The 12,437-nt window shown below is 36.6% G+C and overlaps 1 protein-coding gene across 8 annotated transcripts in view; it reads left to right on the forward strand.

Annotated features, from left to right (window-relative positions):
* Positions 1–12,437, forward strand: part of PCCA (propionyl-CoA carboxylase subunit alpha) — a 416,711-nt gene that overhangs the window by 317,733 nt on the left and 86,541 nt on the right. For 5 of the 8 annotated variants that reach the window (XR_011528233.1, XM_070579174.1, XM_070579175.1 and 2 more), the window contains one exon: positions 2,014–2,112. The exons of the other annotated variants lie outside the window; for them this stretch is intronic. Coding sequence is in view for 4 of the 5 variants with exons in the window: in XM_070579174.1 (XP_070435275.1) it covers positions 2,014–2,112 (99 nt within the window). In the remaining variant the exon portion in view is untranslated. The remainder of the gene's footprint in view (positions 1–2,013; positions 2,113–12,437) is intronic. 8 annotated transcript variants of the gene reach the window in all.

The following is a 12,437-nucleotide window of genomic DNA, read 5'->3' on the forward strand; positions in this document are numbered from 1 at the left end:
TAGCGTGTATCAGTATTTCATTCCTTTTTATTACCAAATAATATTCCATTGTATGGATATGTCACATTTTGTTTGAGCATCCTTAAAAATGGTTTATTTCAGTTTGTGGTAAATTGATTTCTCCTTTAACATGATTTGAGTAGATTAGGTTCTTTTCTCAGTTCCCTCTCATATGCCCTAAAGATAGCAATTGCAATTTTATTCTGCCAGCCTTTGTATATTTGAAATTAATATCAAATACAAATTTTAAATGATTATCATTCAAAATCTTTCTTTACAGCCTCTAACTTTCTTTTTTCACAAATAAAACAAAACTTTTATAATGGATTATTGAACTTTTTTAACCTCTTAAATTTAGAAGCCATTTCAAAGCAAATATTGTTTTCAGTTTTAAAAAGCACTTACTATTTGTAAAACCTTATCTATTGAAAGCTTCTTTTGGAAATCTTTCATTGCATAATATTTAATTTGGAGGTGAGGGAATAAATAGGATAATTTTAAAATGTATTATTGCTGCTTTAATCAAAACTACAGTCTTTCTGCTGCTCAGATTTTTATCATGTAGTGTTTTAATAGTAAATAATTTATGAGATAGTATGATTATCTGACCTTATTTTTAAAACTCATTTAAGGGTAGTAAAACCATTAGAGACAGGAGAAGGGGGAAAATATTTAGGACCTACCATGACAGGAATATTGGTAGAGACTTTTGAATGTTAACTTGTTTAACCTTTACAGCACCCTCTTGGTTAGATATTTTACTGTATTATAGTTTGGAAACTGAAGCTCTGAGAGGTTAAACACTCCAGCTTGGTAAACAACTCCAACTTAGCAAAACAGAAGTGAGACCCAAGGCGGTGTGATTTCGATGCCACTGTTTTTTCCTCCCAGTTACTGAACTGTACTGTTTGTACAGGGAGGCCACTGAAGTCAGAAACACATTCCAGTGCATAATATAAGTCCTACTGATACTTCATTATGTAGCCGATAGCATATCTTTGTTTCTAGACTTTATGACCACACTCTAGGGAAAATATATAAATACATAAACATCTATTCAGACAAACTTCCATATCTACACGTATGCTTCTCAACAGTGTAAGTCCATGTGTCTTTTATTTTAATAAGTGAGTATCTTTTAAGAGAATGAAGTGATAATGAAGGAATTGTTAGGGATCATATATCTTCGCTCTGCTATAGGTTTATTTTGAAACTTAAATATCTGTTTATTGGGTTGCTTACTGTGGACTTAAAATAATAACATTCTTTTCTCTTACCTCTCATATTGAAGAGTAGGGCATCAGTGAGTGAAAAGGAAGAAATTACTAATGGGAGTTTTTATTTTAAATTAGCTTTGATTTTTTTCAGTTTTATATTATTTAAAGTTAGAATTTTTCTCTTAAACTATCTCTGTTTTAAAAGATTATGTGGGGTTTTTTTTTTGCATCTTCATAAATGATGACTTGATGAAATTAGTCATTTATGATCAACAAAAATATGCCAGAACTTTTCAAAGTTCAAATGGACTTTTAACATTCAACATCAAAGAATTTTGCCTAATTAAAGCTTCTGTTTAATTAAGATAACAATGCATAGTCCTTCATTAAAATTAACACAGAAAAAGTTCTTTCTTGGTCCTTGGAGAGGATATTATATGCAAGCCCTGTTGTGTGGGTTGCAAAATGTCACTGGAATTTATATGCATTACTTGTCTAATTGCAGTAAATGTAGCATGTCCAGATAGGTTTAGAGTTAGAAGGCTGTTTGTTACTTACTGGAAATCACTTGAAACCTCAGTACCCGGAGGCAGCTGTGCCCAGGTCCTTCACCTCTCCCCAGAGATGGCTAAGAAGACTCTTGTTGGACCCTGTCTTTCATGGCGGGAGCAGTAAACATGACAGGTTGTTTGGGAGCCATCTGTTTAAAATGGCTGCTGCTTTGTATGCAGCAATGAACTTGAGATCAGTTTTCTGTCTTTCTTCGTGGTAACAGTCTTATTTGGTGTCACAACAGGTGGAAGTTGATGGGTCGAAACTAAATGTGACCAGCACGTGGAACCTGGCTTCACCCTTATTGTCTGTCAACATTGATGGCACTGAGAGGACGATACAGGTAAATAGTCTGATGATTTACTTAGAGGGCTCCATCAAGTCCACAATCCTTACCTGTACCTGTGTGGTTAATACTTACAGGGATAGTCCATCTCATACATTTTATAGTTGAAAACGTTTTTTTCTTATTTTAGAGGATCTTGAGTGAAGTCTTATTCTGAAGAATCAAGGTTTTCTTTTTTTGAGAAATCTAGGAAAGTTAGTGTATTACCCTTTGTTGTAAATAAAGCATCCTGCATGGTTTTCTAAAAATATTAGATTAGCAGTTTTCTTTGTCATCGTGAGTTTTTAGTTGTGAAATAGAACTTACTTTCTTGCCTTCCTTTTCTATGCAATTGAAGTTGTATAGTATTAGATCAACAGAAACATGAGCTGTTCAGGCTGACTTTCCATAACACATTGATGCCTTTTGAAAAGTGAGTAATCTTAATTTGCTAACCTTTCTTCCCCCACCATATAAAATGTCTTGCATCGAGGAGATGCCTTGAAATCCAGAGTTGCCTGAAAGTTCTTTGTGATCAGTGACCTACATTTTAAAGTAGACAGCTATGAAAAGAGATTCTGCCTAAATTCCTTCACCGCACTTATAGTTGAGGTTTAAGGCTCCAGAAAAAAAAAATAAAAAATACCGTGGAACGTGTGGCTATCACATGCAAATAAAAATCATAACCCCCCCCCCATAGCATTAAATGCTTGTTCTTTTTTCTTTTTTAGGAAAATGTTTCTTGCATTCCCTTAATTGGATTTTATGCAGGAAACTGATTTTTAAAACCTAGAATAATCAAGAGAATCGCAGATAAAGATTACTCTAAACTAGATTCATATATACTTCTATTAGAGACTGTGGGTCAGAGGATTCAAGACACCCCCAGTAAATATTTGATGACTAAACTAATTTCCAAGCCAGGTTCAATTGGTATATTATCTCTGGGTTTCTAAGAAATATTGAACTCTCTGTAATGAGTTCTGTATTTTGACTTTGGTTTTGTGACTTGTTCCAGTATATTTTTTCTCTCATATTTTCTTTCATATTCTAATGAAGTGAAACACTTTGAGACCGATGGAAAAAATATCAGTGCCTAATTTCACATCACTTAGATCCATTTATTATGTCTTCAAAAATGGGTTATGTCACACTTGTTTATGCTCAATAGAATATACTCTGCATTGAATGTGCTGTGGCTCAGGCATTCGTGTGTTTTGGTCAGGAGGAGATAGTATGACCTCTCAGTTCTGAGTAGAGAGAGATACGAAGTCCTACTATCCAAATCTTTCTATCATCATATTTTCAGAGTCCTCCTCAATGACTGTGCACATAGATGTCTTAATGGCACTTTTACACGTGGAGTTTCTAGCTAAATTAACATTGGATATCTTAGAATATATTTGTATATATATTTATATTAATATATTTGTGTATTCTAAATAATATACTTAGAATAATCCGTAGAAATATTTTTCCTAGCATAGGGATAATGTTCAATAAATCCCTTTTAATTCTTGCAAGTTCTTTGCTTAAAAAAGAAAAAAATTAATGTGAAATAAATGACCCCTCAAGGCAGACCCTTGGCTCTTTAGAGGAGGTCATTGCTTCCAGTTAAGTGCTCTCTCGTTGGAAGGAAATGACCTCTTTCAGAGAGGTAAATGGTATACTGGAAAAGAAAAGTCATTTACTTTAAAAAAGGTGAGCAAAGTTTTTCCTTACCAGAACAGATTAATTTTATTTATTTTCTATGGGAAGTAGCTTTCAGTGTTGACTCTTTTTATCTCCAGAATATACTATGATCCTTGTCAAATTAATAACATGATAAGAATAAATAACACATAGTGCTTACTGCGTGGCAGGTATAGTTGTAAGCACAGCTTCTTCGCATTTCATCTTCACAACAACTGTATGAAGTAGGTACTATTATTTATGCTATTGTAAATGAGGCAGCGGAGGCCCAGAGAAAGTAAGTGACTTGTTCAAGGTCACCCAGCTAATAGGAGGTGGAGCCAGTATTTAAATCCAAGCAGTCTTGCTGTGGGATCCGTGTTGTTAAGCAAGCGTTGCACTATGCTGAGGCAAGCTAAGTGATTTCCCTGTGATTTCAAAGCCAGGAAGAAGCTGAGCAGAAATTTGAAGCCTGGTAGTGTGACTCAGAGTGTGTGCTTCTAACCACAGTGCTATCTAGGACTTTTCTATTTTCCCCATCAGGGTTCTTCAGTTAGTAATTTACCTCTCATTCATACTCATAAACCAGTGATGCTCAAACTTTAATGTGCTTCAGAATCAACTAAAAGACTTGTTGAAACTCAGATTGTCGCACCTGCCTGCAGAGTTTACTCTGATTTAGTAGGTCTGGGCAAGGTGTGTATTTCTAATAAGTTTCCAGGTACTGTGGGGACCTGAAATTGGCCACCCCAAGATATATCTCTTTGGCATCAGGATTATTTGAGGCTGATTGCTTTTGATAAACTGGGACAGGGAAGGAGGCTCTGAGGAATGGAACTTGCCCTTTGTTAGGACACTTACATTTGTAAGGTAAGTCTCTATCTGTAAAAGGTGCCTCCCTCTCTGTACCAGGAAGAAGAAAGGAGATGACCTTCTCTCTAGAAACTCTTAATCAATACCAAAGGCAAGGACTTAAAATCTGCATTTTATTGTGCTAGTCTGGTAACCTCCCGTAACTCACTTCCCTCCCCCTCCCAACGTTGGTATTTCTTTAAGGATTAAGCATCTTTCCTTAGGCTAGGAACTGGTTGCTGCGCTCACCTGTGACCGCCCAGCTCCAGACGATAGACTTGCCTCCTGCTACGCCCACCAAGATAGCAGACTGTGTCCATCAAGCACTGTGCAGACAGGGCAATCTTGTGACTATTGTGGGAGGGACATTTCAATCACATGTGAAACACCCTGTTTGGGGGTATATAACCACTCTGTGCACCCCACTTCTTCGGTGCCCTTTCTTCCTTTGGGAAGAAAGGACCCGGGCGATGGTTCCTCATAAAGCTTTGTTTAATTTTCTCTTGCTATTCTGTCTCATGTGAATTTAATTCGTTCTCCGGCCAGACGAACCCCCATTTGGGAAGAGGAAATGTCTTCCTCCCCTACATAATAATGATGCTGTAGGTCCAGGGGCCACAGTATGAGAACCACTGCATTAAACCTTTGTAAACAGACTATGTTGGGAGTGATGAGCAAAATTAAGGTAAGTAGGAGCCAAGTCATTGGTAGCTTTGTCAGTTACATATTATGGGCTCTGCTTTATCCTTAAGCCAATGGGGACCCATGGAAGAGTTTTAACCAAGAAAGTGATGATGTGAACACAGTTGGGGTTTACATCGTAGAATGGATTGAAGAAGGGTGAGACTGGAGGCAAAGAGAGAAGTTAGGAGGTGTTACAGAAAAGGAAGTAGCAAGTCATTTTGCCTGGAAAATAGTAACAATCAGGATGAATGGCACTGTGTGATGGAGGAATTTGGAAGAACAACAGGAGGAAATAACTGGTAGCCTCACAGGGTTCTTTGTTGGTTTCTTTTCCACCTGCCTGTTAGCATCGGCACATCTTCAAGATTTATTCTTAACTCTTTTCTCTATGCTGACTTCCTGGGCTGCATTGCCCAAGATGTTCAGCTCACTACTTCCAAGCAAATAGCTATGAAAATATTACTATGTATCTGTTTGTATTTCTCTTGTCCTTGTTTATGGTAAGTTCAGAGGAGAACTGTTGGATGGATATTACCACAGGTATTTTTCAAATGATTTTACAGCAGTAACTGCTGTTCTTTTTTTTCTGGATTTTTGTAAATAGATTAAAACTTTTTATTATTAACTATTTTGTATACACAAAGTAATGCTTACTAATCTTATAACTGCTAAAGAATAACACAGTGAACCTGTTTACCCACCATCTAGATTAAAAAGGGAATCATTACCAATACTATTGACTTTGTGCTCCCCCTTGATTAACATCTTCCTTCCTCCTGCCCTAGAGGTAACCACCATCCCGATTTTTAAATTTATCACTCTCTTCCTTTTCTTCAGGGATATTTACATATAGAATAAAATTGTAAACAATACATTATTTAGCGATTCCTGTTTTTGAACTTTATGTAAACATCACCGTACTCCCTATGCTTCTGTGTGCTGCTTTTTCCTCCAGTCTTATGTTAGTGAGATGCATGCAGCCTTAGTTTATTTTCATTATACATGTTAATGTCATATTAATATGCCACAATTTATGTATTCTTCCTCTTTTAGACATTTTTCTTATTTGTTTTGTTACACAAATAATGCTTCTACGAACGTTCTTCTAGTATTATATGTTTCTTCTTGAAATGACAGTTTCTCCAAGGAATATGCCAGTGGAATGGCTGGGTTGTAGGGACCATGCATCCTTAATCCTACTTGGTAATGCCAGAAGGTCTTCCCTCTGTGCCTGTACCAATTTACATGCCTACCAATAGTGATGATGATGATATTAATAATATGAATGATAAGCTAAGCTTATCGTATACTTATGATGTCAGGCACTGACTCTTCTAAGCACTTCTTTGTATTAATTTATTTAATCTTCACAGCAGTCCAATAAAGTATGTACTAATGTTATCCCTCATTTTGCAGTTGGGTAAACAGCCCTGTAGAGGCTAAATTGCTTGCCCAAGGCATTCTCCTAGTAAATGGAAGAGCCAGAATTTGAACACAGGCATCTGCACCGTGAACATTTTGTTTCACATCCTAGTGGACGCTTGGTATCCAGACTACTTAAGTTTTTCCTGACTGGTAGATTTAAATGGTATCTCTTTGTGGTTTTAATGTATATTTCTCTGATTAATAATGACAATGAGCATTCAAAAAATATGTTTATTGACAGTCCTGTTTTCTCTTCTCAAGATGCTTGTTCATGGCGTTTGCCCATTTTTAAAATTAAATTGTCTTTTTTTCTTAATTCATGAAAGTTGTTCATATTTTGTGGATCCTGATTCTTTGTTAGTTATATGTGTTACAAATAACTTCCAGTCTGTAGCTTATATTTTTACCTTTCTAAGTTAGAAAGTGAAGTTTTAAATCAGAGATTTACTATCAGAATTTTCAATCTTTTCCTTCATGGTTTGTGTGTTTTGTATTTGCCTAACAATCCTCTTCTACTGCCAAGCTCATGAGTAAAGATACTTACCTATATTTTTCTTCCAAACCTTTTAAGTTCTGCTTTTCACATTTAAATCCTTAATCCACCTGGGATTGATTTCTGTGTACGGGGTGAGTTAAGATCCGCCTTTACTTTTTAAAATATGGATGACCAGTTGTGCCAGCACTACCTGTAGTCATGTGTTTCTCTCCCTTACCAGCTTGCTGCCTCCTCACCCTTTCCAACCTTAGAATTCTTTAGAAGATTTGTTGTGTTTATGAAGTGTTTCTCAATTAATGATAAACAAAAAAGTGATTTTTCCTTTAATATGAAATTCTGGTCACTATATTTACCTTCACAAGCTACAAGCTCTCTGTCAGTCACTCCCTTTCATTTTCCATTTGTCTCTAGGGAATCTTTAGCCACTTTAAAAGGGTGTGTGTGTCTGTGTCTGTGTCTGTGCATGTGTTGCAGGCTCAGGGCATCAGATGATATTTGAGACACACCTTAGAAAAGTATGTTCATAAAATGGGAGATGGATTGGGAAGCATTGAGGTAGGGTAGTAATGCAAGCTAAGTGTGGGGAAATAGATTGGAGGAGCCAAGTTATGAACAGAAGGTTAAAGAGGCTGTGCTTTTCAATCAACAGTGGAGATATTGTTGAAACGTTGTTACAGAGGAAAATAATGTCCATCAAAATGCTGTTGTGGAAGGTTAATGTGCCTTCACAATAGAAGAGAGGTTAAGGGATTGAAGGGGGAGGTAGGAAGGACTTCCTCTAGGAGATAACCATATTACTTCACTCCTGAGGTAAGAGATCCTAAAGTAGGGTGCTGGCAGTGTAAAGAAAAAAGGGGGTTGGGTTGAAAGACGTGGGTGATGAGAACTTGAGACAATTTGTTGAGTGTTCTATGCAGCAGTGGGTACCATAAGGACCGCAAAATCCTGTATCCAGCAAACACTGGTCCCCTGCTTTGACCGTTTTTTTTTTTTTTTCTCCCCAAAGCCCCAGTACATAGATGTATGATTTTGTTGTGAGTCTTTCTGGTTCTTCTATGTGAGCCACCACCACAGCATGGTTACTGACAGACGAGTGGCGTGGTTCTGTGCCTGGGAACTGGACCTGGGCCACCGAAGCAGAGCGTGTCAGACTTTAAGCACCAGGCCATCAGGGCTGGCTCTGTCTTTTCGTTTTTTTAATGAGCTTTTATCAGGCTTACCTGTCATCATCAGGTGGCTGTCTCCTTAAAGGCAAGGTTTTAAAAGTGATCCCTACATTCTGTGCTTTTACAAACTAAGCCACCAATCATCTATCAGTTTCTAAAAGCAGGAGAAATATGATAGAAGTTCAGAATTCTGTGCCAGTTTGAGATTAGGGCTATTGTTCTTTTATTAGGTTTTTCTTTTTTCAACACTATTTTGTAAACTTAATTGGATTTTCTTTAATTATGGTAAAATATACATAACATAATATTTACCATTTTAACCACATTTAGATGTATATAGTTCAGTGGCATTAAGTACATTCACATTACTGTGCAACCATCACCACTTTAGAACTCCTTTATCATCCTAAACTGAAACTCTGATTCCATTAAACACTAACACTCCTCTCCCCCTCTCCATAGCCCCTGGCAACCACCATTCTGCTCTGTCACTGTATGAATTTGACTAGGTACCTAGTCTAGGTACCGCATATAAGTGGAATCATAGAGTATTTGTCATTTTGTGACTGGCTTATTTCACTTAGCGTAATGTCTTTAAGATTTATCCATATTGTAGCATGGGTCAGAATTTCCTTCCTTTTTAAGGCTGAATAATATTCCATTTTGTGGATATACCACAATTTGTTTACCCATTCATTTGTTGATGGACATTTAGATTGTTTCTACCTTTTGGCTATTGTGAATAATGCTGCTGTGAACATGTGTGTACAAATATCTTTTTGAGTCCCTGCTTTCAATTCTTTGGGTTATATACACAGAAGTGGAATTGCTGGATCATGTAGTAATCCTGTGTTTAATTTTTTCAAGAACTACTTTCCACAGCAGCTGCACCATTTTACATTCTACCTGCAATGCACAAGTGTTCCGATTTCTCCACATTTTTACCAACACTTGTTATTTTCTGATTGTTGTTGTTTTATCATAGCTATCCTAATGGGTATGAAGTGGTATCTCATTGTGGAACAGGCTTTATTTAGATAGTTATTGAGAAAGTTACTCAGAGTACTTCCCAATACTTGCCCTTCCTTTGTCTGTTTTACTGTGTAACCAGTTCACTGGTAAATGGAACTTTTTTTAGTACAAATAGAAGCAGCTTTCTTACAAATGAGTTTCTAAAACCCATTCTCTCAACTTCTTTCCTCCCCTGCATAAAATCAGGTATAATTCGCGCAATCTGTATAGTTATTACCAGGTAATAAGCAAGCAGTATTCTATTTGGAAGAGGCTGTGTTTAAAAGTCTAGTTCATTATAATGTCAAAACTGGTAAAACCTCTCCTGAACTCAGTTCCACCTCAGACCAAGAAATTTTCATAGAGAAGCTGAGAGTGGTGCTTTCTTCTTTCTTGCTTTAAATCCTCTCCCACTTCTTACCTGCTATCTGCAGTCTCTCGAGAGTTGCAGTTTGGGGCAAAGACAAGAGGTTCACGGCAGGAAGAACTAGGGTGACCTGGGCAGATGTCAGCTGGCATTCATTCTTTTCAGGCATGGCAAGTGTCCAACGTTGGCTAGTGTCTTTTGGGACAATTTTGTGAATTTGGGAGAACACCTTTTCTGCAGAACCCTTACTGTGTGCTCTGTCTTTTCCAGTTGGCTTCAGCCTCTAGATTCCCATCCCTCCTGATGTTCCTGTTGGGGAGCTCTCTCGTGGTGACCCAGCCTGGAGCTCTTCTGCACAATCCCCATCTGGGCCACAAGAGATAGTTATAAATCCTTGCCTTAGCAAACTCTTTTCTTCTTGTTGTGTCACCAAAAGGATTGCTGATCCTTCTCTAGGTGTCCCTTAAAATCCAGGAGCCACATGGGAAACCATGTGATTCTCATGAAGTCCCTTTCACTTAGTTTAAGTGTCCAACCTCGAATTCTTAGCTCAATGATTCAACCTCTTCTGATGAATTTTTAACTTCTTTCGTATTCTGTTGAGGTGGGAGATAGGCAATTGCTGATTTTACACTTTCTTAGCATGTCCTGCTAGGTAGCATAGTCTAACATTTTAAGGATATGTGGGTACTTAGCACATACTTATTTTTATTGCTGAATCTCTGTGACTACATTTAAAATAGTGGTTAACGTCTTTATCTCACTAGATCGTGAAGTAGTTGGAGAGGAAGCATACCTTTGCTTTCGGAATTAGCTCCCTATTCATCCAATCAAATCCAATCAGATCACATTATTCACTTTCCCGGTTTTCATTAGTAAACCTTATAAGCTTGATATTATCCATTAATCTCTTTAAAAATAAATTGTATTTTGGCATGTACCATCATTTAGATAATAAATTTCATACGTTCCTAACTTCCTTTAATTGATCTAAATTACCTGTTTCAGTTTTGATTTGATCTTGAATTCTCACTGCCTTGCTGAGTTCCTGGCACATGTAAAGGCCCAATAACTGAATGGATGGATGAATAGTGGGTGAATGAATGGATAGTCATCCTGCATTTTGTAATTTCAGGAGTAAATCTGTCTTATCAATACCTTCATTTTAAGATTTAGATTTTATTTCTTCTAAGCCTTCATCAGAAAAGCTATGTTCATAAGGTAGCCTTCTCAGCCATTTTATCAATTCTTTTCCATTCCCGACCTTCTAACATTTGCAGAATCCATACTCTATTAAGTAGAACAGCTGATTGATCTCTGCAGATACAGAATCACTGTAGTTTCTGTGAGAGCAAAGAGAAACAAGAGGGCTCCCGAGGACCCGCCCACAGAAGTATCTTGCCTGTCAAGCATGCTTCTTTCCAATCTTTCCTATTTACCTTCATTTGCTCTGGGTAGCACTTGAGCTGTTTAAGGCTAATAGTACCACCTATTGATAGGTATTGATAGGTATAGAAAAAGGTCCACCTCAGGCTATTCCTGATTTCCTCTTTCTCAGCAGTTGTGCACACGTTGTTCCGCTCTCTCTCACCTGGTGTCACTAATTACTCGTTGCTCAGTGAAGCCTGCTTCACACTACCTCTTACTCCAGGGTAGCCGTCTGGCTGCTTTAAGTTGTCTTCTGACCTCAAGAAAATCATACTCTTGGACAAAAATTGTAACCATTGTTGATAACTTTAAATATAAAGTTAGTGTTGCATCTATCTGAAAGGAGGAGGAGGAGGTCGTATATGTTAAAATGAAATAGTTTATAACAAAGAACTGGGAATACTAACATTGAAAACTCTTGAAGATACTTAAAGGTCTTCTTTATAACTTTGTAATTTTTAATCTTTCTTCATTTAATAATTAAACCAAGTTTTCCTTAAATATCATTATTCAAGGAAAATAAAATGATAATATTTCATATTTATTTTCTTTATGTAGGGTATATACCAGTATTTTTCTACTATTTTGATTGCAAATGTAGAGTCCATCAGTAATGATGTTTATTAAATAGGCCTCAATTGTATGATCTGAGAACCTAACAATCCTTTCTCATTCTTTTGTAGAAAGGTGTATTCTGATTTCCAAATTACCAATTTAAAATGTTGTGGAATGAAACAGCATTGTCCACTAGAAATCTAATATGAACCATATATGCAGTGTTAAGTTTCTTAGTAGCTACATGAAGAAAGTAAGAATAAGTGAAATTAATTTTACTAATTCACTTAATTTAACCCAATATATCCAAGATGTTAGCATTTTAACATGAAACAATATAAAAAAATTATTACTGTGATGCCAGAAATGACATACACTCCTGACGTGCATGTAACAATGCAACAGTAATATCTTAAAAAAATGGGACAATTAAAATAAAATACCTACCAAAATAATGAAGTTGTGTTTAACAGGAAAAATGTATTACACTACTTCTGTATTTGAATTTAAATGTTAATTAATAACAATTAAATTAAATAGAAAATTTAGTTTCTCAATTGCGCTGGTCACATTTCAAGTTCTCAATAGCCATGTGTGGCTAGGGGTTATTGGGTGAGACAGCTCACAAGCAAAACCTTTTGTAAATCAGAGATTGCTTATAGAAGGAAAAAACACATAGTATTTTTCT

The sequence above is a fragment of the Equus przewalskii genome, chromosome 16 (assembly GCF_037783145.1).
Source record: "Equus przewalskii isolate Varuska chromosome 16, EquPr2, whole genome shotgun sequence".
Classification (NCBI taxonomy): Eukaryota; Metazoa; Chordata; class Mammalia; order Perissodactyla; family Equidae; genus Equus; species Equus przewalskii.